The sequence below is a fragment of the Rhinatrema bivittatum genome, chromosome 4 (genome assembly GCF_901001135.1).
Source record: "Rhinatrema bivittatum chromosome 4, aRhiBiv1.1, whole genome shotgun sequence".
Lineage (NCBI taxonomy): Eukaryota > Metazoa > Chordata > Amphibia > Gymnophiona > Rhinatrematidae > Rhinatrema > Rhinatrema bivittatum.
In genome coordinates, this window is record NC_042618.1 from 171,713,077 (window position 1) to 171,730,073 (window position 16,997).

Consider the following 16,997-nt stretch of genomic DNA (forward strand, 5'->3'; position numbering starts at 1 on the left):
TCTTCAGAGATTAGGAACATAGGCCCTCGTGAAGCGAGTACCGGTTCCTATCTGTAATAGAACTCACAGTGTTCATGTCTGTGATCGCTTCCAGGCAGTAAGGAGTCTTCTGAGCATTCAGGGACGTAGGCCCTCGAGGAGCGAGTACTGGATCCCGTCTTAGCAATATGAAATCAAGAAGAGAGAGCGGGGCCCCTGAGGAGCGGGTACCCCTAGGTAAGTTTGTGGAGGCAGAGCAGCAGAGAGAAGAATTCTCCCCTTGCTAACTCGATTTGTAGTTGCAAGCAAAGACCTTTTAAGTTGGAAGCAGATGACGTCACTACGGGGGAACACCCCCGAGGTTCGCGCCCTTGCCGGTACAAACTCTGGAGCGCGTGCGCGTGCCCTTATGTCATCAGGAACACGGTGGATCCGCGGCTTCAGGCCAGCCCAGGGATTCCGGGGAGAAGCGGCGAGGAGAAGCCGCGACAGCATCTATCCGTCAGACCCGAAGGGAGTCGCCACCAGGGTAGAGGGTGGAGCGAGGGCGAGAACAGGCACGAATGCAACATCTCCCCACACGCTAACACCACTACTAAGGGAAAGAGCTCCAGAAAAGTAATATTTCTAGAAAGACCCCTCTCAACCCAATCCACAGGCAAACATTCTGTGCACCAGGAACCGTTCCAAAATACTCCAAAACCAGAAGCACCAGCAGCATCCAAATACAGTTCCAAATCCTGATGAGAAACCACCTCTTCCTAGAGCACTCTAATCCCATTAAATGGTCCTAAAAAGGATTCCTACATTGCTAGTTCCTCACGAATCCATTTAGTTACCCTAATAAAATGATGCCTACTTCTGATCCTCATTATGGCCGCCGACAATTGCCGTATAAAAGCCCTCCCCATGGGAATAACCTGACAGGCAAAGTTCAAAGAGCCAATCAGGGATTGTATCTGTTTGAAAATCACTTTTTTAGAGGCACGCACCTGACACCCAGTGATTCCAAAGCAACAACCTTCTCCACCTGCAATCTGGCTACCATATCTACAGAATCCAATTCTATTCCCAAAAAAGTCCATCTAAACACAGGACCCTCTGTTTTGTCTTCAGCAATCGAGATGCCAAAACGATGCATTATATCCAAAAAGATGCCTAGCAAATGCACACATCTCTCATGATGATCAGGGCCCACAAATAGAAAATCATCCAAATAGTAGACCATACTATCACAGTGTTTCTCAGTCATCACAATCCAATGCAGAATGGAACTGAACTCAAAGAAGACATAAGAGATCAAGCAACCCATCGGCATACGCCTATCAAGAAAATATTGATTGCAAAAAGAGAAGCCCATTAAAGGAAAACTCTCAGGATGAAGAGGAAGCAATTTTAAAGCAGATTCTATGTCAGCCTTGGCCATTAAGGCACCTTGACCGGTGCTGCGCACTATAGATACGCATCATCGAAAGAGGAGTAGCACACCGAACAAAAATGTTCAGGGACAAAATTATTCACAGAAGAACCGGGAGGGGAGGAAATGTTCAGGATTGGAATTACTGCCAAAGGAGACAAATGCATTCTTGGGAAAGGAGCAGTGGAAAATGGACCAATTATCCTACCCATTTCCAATTCAGAAAACAGCTTATCCCAAGCTCCCTTCTTTAAATACGACACCTATCTGGAATTATGCTCCCACCTCCGGAACCCTGGCCCAATATATGGAATCTGGAAACCAATAGAGAAACCATCCCTTAAAAACTTAGCCACAGAATCATCCTTATAAGCCTCCAACCAGCGATTCATAACAACAACATCATCCGGAGAAGGGGCAATACACCATAGAATATCTCTGTTTACCTCCCTTACTGCTGCCATCCATGGTACACTTGGTACATTTTTTTGCTGGATGACCCCCCACCTCCACAGAAAGAGCAGGTGTGTCGAAATTTATATTCAGGGAACAAGCACGAGGACTTATTGAATCTCCAACACAGATTAAGACTTCCTCCCTTTCCTCCGCATTGACTACCACATCTAACAGCCGCTCCTACATCTGGCTGAACTCAAAAGGAAGTCGCCAAGAAACCTGGAACCCTGCCCCTAATACCCAACACCTGACCTTTATTAGTCATTTGTGTCACCTAAAGATTTCTGTCTTGAGTACCCCAAGACATAAATTTGTTCTCCTCCATCTTGTCCCTGAATTTCTCATCAAGCTTTAACCAAGCTTAGCCCTCATAATCTTTATTTGCACCAGTAATACTATCACCATACGCAAGAAAAGAACTATATTGCATAGGATCATAATGCTCAACTACACTAGCCAATCGAAGGAAACATCCTACCCAATTCAATATGTTCCTAGGAACCTGCTGGCCCTTACTCCTCTCCTTATCACCCTTGCGCTTCTTTTTGCCCCACCTCCTACATTTTCTCCTTCCTTCCAATAACCTAATATCAATGTAAGTCCGCTTCTTTATCTTCTTTCTAAGACCTTTGAGACCCCCCTCCCACAATTCTGTTAGGGCAACTAAGGTGGGATGTCCCATGTCTTATTTGGGACCTATCAAACAACCTCCATTATCATGACCCACCAACTCCACTGATGAAAAGGAAGAGCAAGAAGAAGAAGATGATTAAGAAGAAAAAGAGGACAAATGGTGCATTCTCTTCTTCCCCCTGTCTCCCATTTCCACCACACTCTTGTCTGCCAACTCAGTCATCCGCTGATCCTGGGCAGCAACCGAAGGATCAGATGCCGCAATGCCGCTATTAGATGCAGCCTGGGGAGGCACACTCTCCTGCCGCACATTGCGCTGGGATGGGCCTGTCCAGTCACCAGAAGCGGGGCTTCCTGAAAGAGAAGAGCCGGCTGGCATACATCCCACCCCCCGAAGACCACCTCTCCCCAAAGAATCTCCACCCTATCAGATGAATCCCTATCCAATAGCAAGCTTTATAGATTGCTCTTTTCAGTTATTTTCTAACAAATTTCCTCATTTTATCATAGTCTCTCTCTTTTTATAGTTAAATACTACTGCAGTAGTTTTCCTTTATATTTGCCCTCCAGTGATTATGTCAAATTTTATTACATTATGATCATTGTTGCCAAGTGGATCCACCACCTTTATTTCTTGCACCAGGTCCTGCGTTCCACTCAGAACTAGATTAAATATAGCTCCCTCTCTTAGTTCTATGACCAGCTGCTGCATGAAGCAGTCATTGATGGCATCTAGGAACTTTACCTCCCTTGCAGGTCCTGATGTGGCATTTACCCAATCAATACTCAAGTAATTGAAGTCTCCCATTATTATCATGTTGTTCCCAGACTAAACTCTGTTAGCATTTTACAGTCTGTTTCCTCATTCTGACCAGGTGGGCAGTAATATATCCCCACTACTATACTCTTCCCTTTTACCTTTGGAATTTCTATCCTTAAGGATTCCAGTATGCAGTTTGGACAAGGGTGTGCTGGTTGATATAGCAGTGGTATTCATGCCCAGCTCTCGAAGGCCATAAACAGGTCAGGTATTCAGGATGTCCCTAATGAATGTAAATGAGATGGATTTACATGCAGACTGCCTCAGTTGTATACAAATCTATCTCATGCATATTCATTAGGGATATCCTGAAAACCTGTCCTATTTCTGGCCCTCGGGGGCTCGGAATGAATATAGTATACCTAGCTTTTCAAAAGGTATTTGACAAAGTTCCTCATGAGAGTCTTCTCAGAAAATTAAAAAATCATGGGATAGGAGGTGATATCCTACTGTTGGTTGATAACTGGTTAAAAGATAGGAAACAAACAGTAAGACTAGTTTTCCCAATGTAGAGAAGTGAATAGTGGAGTGGGATCTGTAATTGGACAAAAGTTGTTTAAAATATTCATTAATAATCTAGAAAAAGGAGCAATGAACAAGATGATCAGACTTGAAGGTGACACAAATGTATTCAAAGTAGTTAAAACACAAGATGATTTTGAGGAATTGCCAGAGGATATTACAAGACTGGGAAATTGGGCATCTAAATGGCAGATAAAATTTAATATGGAGAAGTGCAAAGAGATACACATAGGGAAAAATAATACCAACTATAGGTACGCAATGCTGGGTTCCATATTAGAAGTTACCGCCAAGAAACTTTTAGCTTAGTGTGCTGCCGCAGCCAATGAAATAAATAGAATGTTAGGCATTATTCTGAAAGCAATAGAAAACAAAAGTGGTAATAAAATAATGCCTCAGTATCTATCCATGGTGTGGCCACCATCAGTACTGTGTGAAGTTCTGATTGCTGCACCTCAAAAAAAGATATATCGGAACTGGGAGAAAGTGCAGAGAAGGGCAACAGAAATTATTATGGGGATGGATCAACTTTCTTATGATGAGAAGTTTCACAGGTTAGGGCTGTTTAGCTTGAAGAAGAGATGACTTAGAGAGGACATGATAGAAGTTTATAAAATGATATGCGGTATGGAACAGGATAATGGAGAACAGTTACTTGCACTATCACATAGCACTAGGATTATGGGACAAACTAACAGGTAGAAGATTTAAAACAAATTAAGAATGTATTTTTTCAGTCAGTGCATAATTACGCTATGGTACATGTTGCCAGAAAATGTGGTTAAAGCTAGTAGTAGAACTGAATTTAACAAAGGTTTGGATAAGTTTCTGGAGGACCGGTCCATAAATAATTTATTAGCCAGATAGACTTTGGGTTCTGCACCTAATTCTTAGGGAGAGAACATGAAACAGACTTTCATATTGGGATTTATCAGGTACCTCCAAGCAACTCGGCCTGCTCACTGTCAAAGACAGAATGCTGGGCTCAATGGACCTATTTATTTATTTATTTATTTATTTATTTATTTATTTAACGCTTTTTATATACCGGCATTCGTGGGCCACATCATGTCGGTTCACAAGTAACTGAGAAAGGAAATTACAATGAACGAGGATGGAGGGCTAAATGGGAAATAATTGGATAATATACAAACTGGATAACATATAAAGTACAGGAGAGAGAGTCAACGAGCAGGGATACAACATTGTTGAACGACATGGAAGTTACTTATCCATGTTGAAAATAAATGTGCATAAGCAAAGATTAAATATGCATAAGCAATGTTACGGAGGCGTATGTGTGCACTTATAAACTTAGTATATGTTTAGTATAAACATATACTAAGTTTATAAACATATACTAAACATATACATATGTTTAGTATATGTTTAGTATAAACTTAGTACATGCCATGCTAGGTCAGACCTATTGGTCTGACCTAGCATGGCATGTCTTATGCTGTTATGTTATGTTCTTAAAATTGACGTTACGTTGCTACTAGTTGTTGATAAAGGCTGGATTTTGCAGTATGCATCAGGAGGATAAGCTGTCCTCTCTGAATCACATGCTGGGTTTGCCTTGGAATCTTGGCCATTGAGCGTAAATAGGGTCCCAGTTCCATGGTAAATAACATGTGCCAAGAGTCTCCAGTCACAGCTAATGGGGCCTGAAGCCACCACCTTCCCACCACCAGGTGTTGAACCTCTCCTGCTCTAAGAGAGAGAAGACAAATTTAGAACTTCTCAGCTTTAATTCTTGAGAAATGTAGGTTGAGGTGAGTGAAATTACTGGTGCATCTTCCTAGCTGACGTTTCATAATTGCAAATTCTGGTTCTGCGTAAGAACATTTGATTTGTCTCATGATGGGGGCTCTGTCTGCGTTATACTTGGGCATTCAGAGCTGCCATGTCTGTATTAGCCACACTATCTTGTGAGGGTATTCTGTTGCCAGCAGGAACAGTAAGAGGTGCTTTATCAGTAGCACACAAACTTATGCTCATACCTTTAGGCAAGCACAAACTAACTTGATTCTCAAACACAAGATAGTCACAACAATTGACTCTGAATATTGCTTTTTTGTGCAGCTAAACAAACGTGTGAAAGTTCACTTGGCCTAAAGTTTTGCATGTAAGTGGCATGTCGTTTACATGCATAATCTTCAAAGGTTTAAGCTATGTGTAGAAATTGATAACAAACCCCCAGATTGCCTCTGTTTTTATGCTACCAAATGTCTGGGTATCATGACAGTTTACCCCCTCAATGTCTTCTCTTAAACTGAGTTGCTGTTGTCTCTCTTCTCTTCTCCTCTCTTCTCTTCTCACACTTGCCTTCCTGCTCAGCAACCAAACCCTGCAACATGCAAACAGGTTTTTCAGTTCCCTCCTGAAATTAGGATTAATCATTCTTCAGACTGATGTGTGTTTCTTTTTGTATAATCTTGTATTCCAGCAGGTTTATACAATAAATCTCTATTTGCAGACAGGTATCATCTGTCTCCACACTTTACAAACAGATGCGTGTAATGGGAGACAGTTGTGCATTTATTTTCACCAATCCACAGTTTCATTTAAATAATTAGAAAACATATATTGATTAATACTAGATTTTTTTTCCCTTCATCTTTTGTTCTATCAGCCTTCAGCTTTACCCTCTGACCCTGTGACAAGGCTCAGAGCAGAGATAGTTTGACTCCCCATCCATAACCAATGGCCAAAATTCACAAAAATCGTAATGTGAAAAAGTCAAGCTCATCTGATGCAGAATCAGATGAGATGTAGGAAAATATGTCCTGGCTACCAACGCCAGACCTGACCAAGGAGAGGGCTGGCTCTCTTGAATTATGAATTCAGAGTGATTCTGTTGTTAATATTCTCTTGGGGGTTCTTCAGCTGTTACTATAACAGGATAAAGTATACAGAAAATGCTCAAAAATGTAGAAGCTTTATACAGTTATTTCTGATATCAGAAGCAGATCAGAGCTAGGTAAAGTCCATTCCAGGCAATATTTATTTCCTGGCACCGGTAAAACCTGGTAGATCTTGTCCAGATTAGAATTGGTGTCAGCAATGGTTTGAATGTATGGGGAGGGGAGAACAGCAAAAAGCTAAAACCAGTTTACTGGAAACTGCCCCAGTGCATGTCGGAAAACAGCATTTGGATCTGGCGCATTTGTTGGGATTTTGGGGGAAGTGTTGGTATTTTGAAGATATCCCAGAAGTCTTGTTGCAAGTTCTCCTGCCTAATGCTATGACATTTCTTTTCCAGATCTGCCTCCAGGATATATGTATCCGGCCGTTAGCATGGGTTATTCATCTCCTTCGTCACACGATGTGCACTCTGCAGACCCAGCGGACTCTGAAACTATGCAAACAGTTTCTACAGCAGCAGAACCTGAACAGTCCAGGACTTTTACCCCTTCTGAGAAACCTCACTGTGATATGTCTTGCATGGTAACCTTAGTGGAAACTGGCTCAGCTGGCAAGGAGGATGGCAAGTTGGAAATGTCTGCAGTAGTGAAGCGTGGTGGCGGCGAAGTGATAGCTTCTGAGGGGACATCCTCTGACAAGATCTCTACAAGTCAGGGTGGTCTGGAGGACCTGAGAGAATTACACTTTGGTCCTCTTCTGAGTGAGGACAATATGGAGTGTGTGACCCACACAAGCTCTGCTCAAGAAGGCACTGAAGCTGACAGAGTCATGGATGCAGAGGAGTTGGAACAGGCTAAAGTCCTGCCATCAGAATCCCCAGCAAACATTTCAGAGGAGGATTTGGTAGTCATGAAAAACCTGGAAGATCTTGTTCCTGAAATCCAAGGGGCAGGTGAGGTGCTGGAGCCAGAGATTAGTCAGGGGACCAAGGGGAGAGCAGAAAAGGAAACATCTACCATCTTGGGAACTGAGAATCATCAGGATGAACCCGTCTATGGATTGGATGCTTTGATAGCTGCTGGTATCAGCTTGGGGGATCTTCCCCACCTAGATCAAATGAGTGCTTGTCCTTCACTGGCATTGCCAACCTTCACATATAGTTCAGAGATTCATGGGATAGCCCTTCTCAGTGAACTGGCTGACCTGGAGCTCCAGCAGCAGAAGTGTGACAAAGAGAGTGCAGGTAAGGGGGTCCATCTTCTTTGACCGATTATTTAATGAAATAGCTTACTTGGCCTTTTTCCATACATTATTACATTTCCTTTCCTCCTCCTCCATGCTTTCCCACCCATCGGGTTTTTCTGGTTGATTCAGACAGTTGGGGGTCCTCTGCCTGGGATATGGCCGTTTCTAAATAGCTGCATTTTCTTAGCATTATGCATGTTTACAATATGAAAGGAAGAGGAGACGTGTAAGTCAGGAATTGACCATCAGAAATTCAGTTTTGGTTTAAGTTTCTTCCTGACTGACTACCATTCTATCTTGCTACCTAAAATTGTTTCTACCTTCGTTGTTAAAAGGTATTGCATCAATACCCACAGATAATGAAGCAGAGCGAGAGAGAATGGGAGCAAAAGATAGAAGGGCAATGGGATGAAATGAGAGACACTGATCAGGTTCTCCTTGGGACCATGTCCTGAGCGCTGATTGATGGCTGGTGACATAGGGGGAGGAGTGGAGAGCAGGATGTAGGCCGCTGTCTTACCTACAGAAAAATGTCAAATTATTTTCATACTTGCTACACAAAACTCTGCAATGGTAATATAGCATGCAGCATTCCCGAGTTTCTATATCACTGCGTTTTGGTGTCAAACCTTCGCCAGCCTGCATCCTTGTTCCCCTGCTCACATTTACTGGACATCAGAGCATGGAGGACAGTGGCACTTTCTCATTTTCAGCCCAGCAGTAACCTGTTTGGCTCTTTCGTCCCCAGTTTTTCCGGAAAGGCTTTCGGTTGTGCAGTACAGCTTTTGTACTACCCAGGTACGCTGGCATTGCTGCAACAAATCCTACATTTCACAGTCCTCTTCCTGGAAATGAAAGGCGGGTGGCTGTGCTATCACTTTCTGGCCCGCTGTCTGAGCTGCCGCTCCCTTTTCTCTTCTCTTTCTTTGTCATAGGTTTGGCAGGTCCTTGCTTTCTCCTCACCTGCCTCCAGGTTATATATAAAAGCCAAGTGACAACTCTTGTTTTAATATGTCCTGGAAGTTTCTCAGTTAGGCTTGGATAATGTACTGTGGTCGCCATGTTGGTCCACTTGAATGCACGGAAGTTCGGCAAATAAAAATAATATGAGGTGCTGCTTTTTACTGGACTGACTTAATAGATTTCTTGACTAGCTTCTGGGTATTTACTTTCCCTTCTTCAGGTGCAAACAGAATGAGCAGGTACAGAGCAAAAGATGCCAGAAAGTACACGCAAATTATAGAATGTATTACAATGGGGCCAGTGCAATAGGGCGGGTTCAGCAGTGCACAGTGTTTTACCTGCAGTTTTGTGCACAAATTTTTTGTGTGTAAATGTCACTCCTGATGCAATAAGCAGTTTTGCACAAAAAAAATGTGCATGTAAAACTCTGCATCCTGCTTAATGCCCTCGCATGGAAATCCCATCCAATGCAGAGAGGGGCGCCGGTTTAACTCAGGTTTTCTTAGTGTTAGAAACTTTACTCCTGGTCAAAAGTGAAGTAAAGATTCCAGTGCTTGTGTCAGTCTATGGGGCAGAAGCTGAAATTCCGATGCTTGGGCCTGTAATCAGAATCTATGCACAGAAAACGTGCTTTGTGCACACAAAGCATGTTTTCTGTGCATGAATATGCTTTATGTGCATAAAAAATGCTTCTTGTGCTGAAAGTATTTTTGTTCACCTAAATCATATTTTATGCACACAAATCATGTTTTGTGCCCATAAAAGTCTTTTAGGCACACAAATTAAAACTATTATTTTAAATTATTAACTCAGTAGCAGAAATCATTCTACTCCCTCTGATATCTTTTTATCTCATATCAAACCCTCCCTTTAGTCTCCCTTCCCCATCACACTTCCACTGGGGCTGATGCAATAACGGGTGGGTTAAAACTGATCACTGAAATTCAGCACAGTTTCTTAATGCACAGATTAAAAATGTTTTTAACTCCTGATGTAGTTAGCTAATGCTAGGCTGATGCATCAGGAGTTTAAAAAGTGCACTGACTGGAAATGTGCGCACAAACCCGAGTTAAAATGTGCACTTAGCACAGTTTGAATGCACATTTTAAACCTGGGGGAATGGAGAAGTCTCTCAGCTGTGATTTATGCGCACAAAACCCCATGTTTATGGAAGTGAGTTTAAAAAAAAAAGTCTCTGAAGTTTTTGATCAGTTTAACTTCAAATGTCGAATGTTCCAGGATGGTTCTGAATTTTGCTTTTAGTGTCCTGATCATAAGGTCATTAATGCAGTGATATAGTACCAGAGTTGGGTCCAAGACTGGCCCTTGTTTTATGAAAGAAGGTCCGCACAGCTGGGGCAATGAAGTAGAAGGGGTGAAAAAAGTCTCAGAAACTTGCTATTTTTTTCTATTTTAAAAGTTTGGCAACCCTTTTCTCAATGTAAAAACCTTTGAACCCGAGGTTGTAACAGCAAAAGGGATGCTCTAGTTCTTCATGGAACCTGCCACCTAAGAAACCTGGAATACGAAGGCAGATAAAACCCTAAGACCCATCTACTTTGTCCACAGACCACCTGCTTTCCCTCACCCTCCCAGCTCCCACACACACCATTCCCATAGAGAGACGTCTGACATTGCTGTTTTTTTGCTTTGTGACTGCTGGCAGTACCTTTGGGTGCAGTGCAGAGGGTACGGAGCGCGATCGCTTCGCTGTGGTTTGCAGAGTAGAACGTGCACACCGCCGTGCTCCGGCCTTCCAGCCATGTCCACTCTCAGCAAAGTGCAGATTGCAAGAGCTGCCAGCGGAAATCAGTTACAGAATGAAAACTTGGCAAAAACCATTGCAAAAACCACAAAGAGACCACAATCGCCTCACTTACCAAAATGACTTTTACAAATCCAGTCATTCTCCTGCAGCTCTAATTAGTATTTCAGCTTCTGGCCCTTTCTACCCTTCTGTTCTGCACTCGTTGATCCAGGGAAGGGACGCATCATGGAACACAATTTTCCTGGAGACTCTGACGATGCTTTGAACTCTCGGAGAATACCGGGAGATTCCAGCAAAGTGCAGAACTCAGAGGCTGAAAGTAATGGGAGGGTTTGCTCTGCCCCTCCACCATTAGACAAAAAAAAAAAAGAGTTTCCACCCCCCACACCAGAATCTAACAAGTCTAGTCACAGTGCTGATCATTTATCACTCAATTGTCAATCAATGAAAATCTCATTATAAAATATAATGCACCCTGAAACGCAGGCTGTTGAAAAGCAAAGACAAATCCCACTGCTTAGGACCCCTCCCCATGCAAGGCCGTCCAGGGCGGGAATGTGACTGGGAAATCTGCCTCACAAAGGTCTAAATTTATCCTCCATATGGTGCAAGCCTTAAACCAAGTAGATTTGTTTATTGTGCTTTGCCGATATTTATAGAGTGGGGCAGCACTGCTCTGCTTGACTTTGTTTTTCCAACACTTAAAAAGCCTCCTGTACCATTATCTGCCAACATTCTTCAGGATCTCTGTGTGGGGAGCTGATAAAGAAAATGTTCTCGTAAAGTTAATTTCCCTGAAGGCCTGTATTTGTCCTCCCCTCCTTTAGAGCCGGCCAGGCCGCAGCGGCAGAAGGACTTCTCTGTGATGGGTGGGGGCGCTACCTCCCCCCACTGGGATCCCGAGCCCGCTGTCCTCTGCCTGCTCCCTTTCCTTCCTACCTCAGCTCAGGCGCATGTGTTTTCTTTCCCATGGAAAGATAAAAAAGAAATCAAAGTCAGCCTTGCAGCTTGGCCTTTACTGGGTGGAGTCCTTGAAGCTGCCTTGGTCCTGCAGAAAACTGCATTCTTTGTAGGTCATCATACTGCTTATTGGCCCAACACGTGACCCTTTTCGAAGCCACACGGGTTCTCTTCTTCGGGGATTCTGCCTTTAGCGTCTCCGAAGAGGGACTGCTACCCCGCCAGCCTTAGTGGGAGGTTCTGTTATAGAAAGATTTTTGCTCCAGAGGCAAATGAGAATATTCCGTTATTAAACTGGCCCCTTTGCCATGACCCACGTGCCCCCCCCCCTGCTGATGCTGGCACACGTTCAGCAGTGGCTGCTATCGCTCTCGCATCCCATTCCCTGAGATGTGAGGACCGCCTACCTGGGCTTAATTAGGAAATAGCTGTATTTAACTGGCGATTCCACTCCTCCAGACGTAGAATACATACAGAAAGGGAAAGCGCCGATCGTGAAAGGTTTGGACTGAGAAATGAGGGTGAGGGGAGCGGAGGCTGCAGGCAAAGACATAATTACAGCCATACATTACTCTGCCGCCCCTCTCCGTTTTGTCTGTCACTAGTGGCAAGGAACACAATCCGATACCCTCAATGTCATCCACAAGAGAAATGACTGCAGGTGTCGCAAAGGAAGAGGGAAAAATGCAAAGCAGCCTTCCCCCCCCATTGATTTCGTGTTCTTTTTTTTTTTTTCGGAGCCCCTGAAAGAGAAAATCGGGAGCGAGAATGCGACAGCGCACGGTTCCGTTGCGACAGGGTCCGTTCCGATATCCGTCACTGCTGTGAAGCTGCCGCTCTGATGACGATTTGCCTTGCGACTCTCCATGTCCTCGGCACACTGCTGCCCCTGGCTCATCGCTCCCTCTCCTTGCTGTGTGTGTGTGTGTGTGGCAATCTGCACGCGTCGTTATATGTGACTTAAAAGGGAGCTTTGGGGGGAGCAGTGCCCCTCCCCCCTCCACGCACTGCACGATGCAGAGAGAATGGTGAAAAGCACTTTCGAAAACCATGAATGAAATATGCTGTGGAGCTCCTCCCACCATATGTCTCCAAGTTAGGGGTGAAATAGAAATCGGTACCATACTAAGAAAATAAAAACGTGTATGTAATCTCTTTTGCTAGGTTGGCAGAAGAGCTTTGTCACGTGAGCTTTCAAGTGGTTGGCGTGGCATGGGGGTAAAGAATTTCCTTGCAGAATACTAGTGGGCATATGACTATTTACTGGAAACAGAAGAGAAAAACATTTATAAATGGAAGGATATTACTAATATTCCATCTCTGTCCCAGGATTCTTTGATTGAAATAATGACAGCTGATGTAGAAGTACCGGTATAGTTATCAGGCCAGTAAATCAGTGGCAGCAAAGCCAGAGATCAGTATCCCTCCAGGTCATTTCACAAGTTGTCGGCAGTGAAGGATCACTTGATGGGCCTACTTTGACCAATTGCCCCTGACTCCACCATCTCCCTCCCTTGCCCTTTCCACCATCCTCTGAATCATACGTAAGAGGCAAAAGAAGAAAAAAGGCTAAGCAGCCCACCCAGTGGGCCACGTTGTTCCTATTCACCCTGGCAAGGATTTCTCCCAGCTGCCAGGGATAGAGCATAGATTCCTTGCCCAGGAATCTTCCTCATCTGTACTCTACCATCTTGGGCAGCTGAGCATACAAAATCCCCCACTTAGTTTGCACCCAGCACCCCTCCCTTCCTATGTCTGACCTTAAAGCTTTGTAATAATCTAACTAGCTACAGAGACTAGCATGGTTGTTGCATGAACACCAATCCTCCTAGGTCTGCTGAGTATCCTGCCAGCTAGACTTGGCTGAATAAGCACCCGGGTTTCTGCCAGGACTTCTGTTTATTACTATACTTGCAACCTGCCAGGCAGACCCAGCTGCAGGATTGCCTGTGTTTTCCTCTAGGACTTCGAACATTTCGTATTACTCAGGTTGCCGTTCATTCTGACAAGCCCCCAGCACTCGTGGTTGAATTGTTCGGCTATAAAACCCTTAAACATGTGTTGCTAGGTCATGCCTATGCTGTGTCTTCACTTTGTAACTACAGAGGTTGGGAATGAAAATCTGTATGTGCCTCAAGTATTCTGGAACTCTGTCACTGTCACCTGAAGAGCAGAAACCACACAGCCTACACAGAAGGACACAGGTTTCTGACCGAAAGGCTGAACTTTCAGGATTCCAGAATGCCATTCATGTTTCAGGCATCTGGAACCCTGCTATGGGTAAAGATTCTGGAATATTTCCTTCCAAGGTGGAGCTTTTCATGCATTCTGCACACTGTGTTCATTGTGCCTCTACCAGCTAAACGCCAGCCAGCTGCTTAATGCTCCACGGAGACAAGAAATCAATACATTTGAAGTGATGCATGCTTATTTTGTAGTGCATGTCCATTTGGGATTTAAATGGTGTGATTATCCCAGCTCTAAAAAAAACAAAAAAAACCAACCCTCTAAAATTTCTTCAGGATGGAAAAATATATCTGAAGAGCAGGGTTTGAAAACACAGATAAATTGCAGGCTCTAGTTTGAAAGAGATCTCAATAGGATAACTTGCCCTTCACATCACAAAATAAAATAGAAGAGCTAAATTTTGCAAATGATATCATCTCAGTAAGCAACAAGAACATCTGATGTCAGCATGGGCCACCTTCTTAAATTTCTCTACCAGTTACGTCACCTCTTAGATTAGAAGCTTCCTATAGATCAATGGTCCCTCAGATGCCCCAGTTGCTAATTGAGTCATATGGACCTCATGGGAGAGTGCTTGAATTGGACATGAGGAGGGCTGAACAAACCACATTGATTGCTGCTATAGGATTTTTCTGTATTACCTCATTCATGGACACTTCAATTGGGATGCTAGGCAGCTTTGGGATAAAGGCTGCCTCAGAACTTTAAAATGAATGACCCCTAATGATTTGTGCTAAATTAAAAAAAAAAAAAATGGGGGGGGGGGGAGGGATCGGGAACATTAAGAGTAGAGAAAAGGGGGTTGACAGAGTAAGCGTCATTAGCCTATTGCGTGTGCTTTGTAAGGAGCAGTGCAGGACTGACAATTAGCATTCTCCTGGTTCTTTTATCCTATGGGAGAAGTCAGTATTTTTCAATAACCAAGGAAGAACAATGGCTGGGATTAGCAACTCAAGAAATACAAGGACCCCTTGCAGTGAAAAAAGGAGGCGGCCTAATTGGGCGATAGCAGTGTCCCAGCACAGAGCTATCTACATTGTCCTGAGAAATGCTCCAACAAGCCTTCCCATCACAGTGGCATGATGAGCCCCTGGCTCTGCAAGGATCTAACATGCCATTGGATTCTGTTGTGGAGTAGGAATTGGGGAGTGACAGACGCTGCTGTACAAATGGTAGTGTATTGGCCAAGTCTGTAGACTGTGCTCTGTGATTAGAACCCAGTCCTGTGGAGATCCGTGTTCCGGTCCGCACAATTTTAGTGTTTGCCGCCTGCGGTAAATTAAGGAATGGCTTAAAAGATGTGGATGAAAGTATCGAGCCCCTGGAAAATCTGCTGCCCAGAAAGGACACAGCAACAGCCTCAGCATGAATAAAGTGATGGCAATGTTGTACGCAATATGACAACATGGTAACATGGAAGCCATTAAGCAGGTCCATAACATCCAGAGCGTTTCACACCAAAGACCAGATGTGAATGGGCGTTAGGCAGTCCATCAAAGCTTATTCTCGTCAAGCACCCCCAAGCCCCAAACTATATTCAAGATTTGGCCTGAACAATTGCGGAATATTAGCTATGATTGTTCTATTTGATACATTTTTTCATATCCAACCATTTATAAGTGAAAAACTTGTTATTTGTCTTCTGACTTCCAAGTCCTCAACCAGACCCAAACTGTGCGTGGAAGCCATTATGCTCTAGAACCAGGCAGGAACAGGAGCTTATGCACTCCAGCTGGAAGCAGGTGACGTAGTCCTGAAGAGAAGAACCAGCTCAGGTCTCATTTGGTACCTAAAATGGCAGCGAGTTCTCCTGTGCCGACTGCAGTTCCCAGCTGGCTGGCAACAGATTTGCTCTGTGAATGTTCTGTTCTCATCTGCTGGTTGAGCCTAAGTGAAGCCCAGGCCCAGGACAGTGATGGACGACGAGCAATCTCAGGCTGGTGTTCCAAGCTTGATTGGGCAAGGATGGGGAAATCAGTTCTGACTTAATGATAATCATTATTGGTTAGTGTATGAATGGGAGAGAAAGGACAGCTGGATGGATGAAACATGCCGGCAATCTGCTGACCAAATACAACAAGTGCAGGGGATATTTCCTCAGCCAGGGATCCTGGCAGTAAGGAATACATTAAAACTGGAATCGCTTACACTGTACAATTAGTCCATTTCCACCATTGATTACCCTCAGTACTGCAGACATCACAGGCAGCTATTGCCAATATTCCCTGATACATTTCCAATATTACCCATTGATTTAAGGCCAGAAAAAAATACCCCCTCATTATCAGCATCAGAAAACTACAATGCTTGCTCGGGACATGGGAGCTGCCCAAAGTTTCCTATTGTAACATTCTTGCACCTTAGTTTACAGGCATTGAAAGAAATATTCAAAGCTTAATCGCCTCTCAGACTAGAGAGTAGGCCTCCCAAATCACTCTCCTCGCTGTGAGGGAAACACCATCATAGAAATAAAGTCACCCTATGAGTCACCTGCGTAGCCTTCAATGGCATCACCCTCCTAACCATGTCACTCACTTCCAGAGATGTCAGTGACATCTTTCGGCCAATGAGGTCATTCATTTTCATAGACTTTGTTGGCATTCCCCCTCTTAAGCATCAACAGAGCACAACAATCTCATTCACTCATTGTTTTTGTGGGTTGAAAGATCTGGAGTAGGATGTGGCTTGGGCTGCATGTACGTAACACCCAGAAATCTGCAATGAAACATGGAAACCGATCCATGAAAACATGAGGCCTATCATGCGACATTCTATAAATTAAAGCGATATTCTCATTGGTTTTGTTCCCTGGCTTTAAACATGAAGAATATATTTGTGATAGATGTGACTGGTGACCGGGGACAAAAGCCATTCCAGCTTTGGTATGAGGTTTGTTGGTCACACCTGGGTCTCTTACCGCTGCAGGAGTAGCCAGTGGTTTGTCTGCTCTGGTGTAGCCTGCAAAGTATTTAATTGCGCAGGGAGAGTTAATAAAGCTTAGGCTGAAGTGAATGCTGGAATGGCCTTCAGCAGGAGCCTTAGAGCTTCCCCACTTGGGTGCCAGAATAAGGGCCTGTTGATGCAGTAGCTGATGTGAAATCCTGCTGTGCACATGTTGG

General features: G+C 44.0%; 1 protein-coding gene and 1 long non-coding RNA gene across 2 annotated transcripts in view; one reads left to right on the forward strand and one right to left on the reverse strand.

The window, feature by feature from the left end:
- BAHCC1 (BAH domain and coiled-coil containing 1) overlaps positions 1-16,997 on the forward strand; it is a 216,488-nt gene that overhangs the window by 126,542 nt on the left and 72,949 nt on the right. The window contains exon 11 of the mRNA XM_029599222.1: positions 7,093-7,938. Within this exon, the coding sequence (XP_029455082.1) occupies positions 7,093-7,938 (846 nt within the window). The remainder of the gene's footprint in view (positions 1-7,092; positions 7,939-16,997) is intronic.
- On the reverse strand, positions 5,291-11,002 carry LOC115090308. The gene is made up of 3 exons (XR_003856368.1): positions 10,784-11,002; positions 10,573-10,699; positions 5,291-6,177 (listed from the first exon to the last, which is right to left on the reverse strand). It is a non-coding gene; the product is annotated as an uncharacterized LOC115090308 (long non-coding RNA).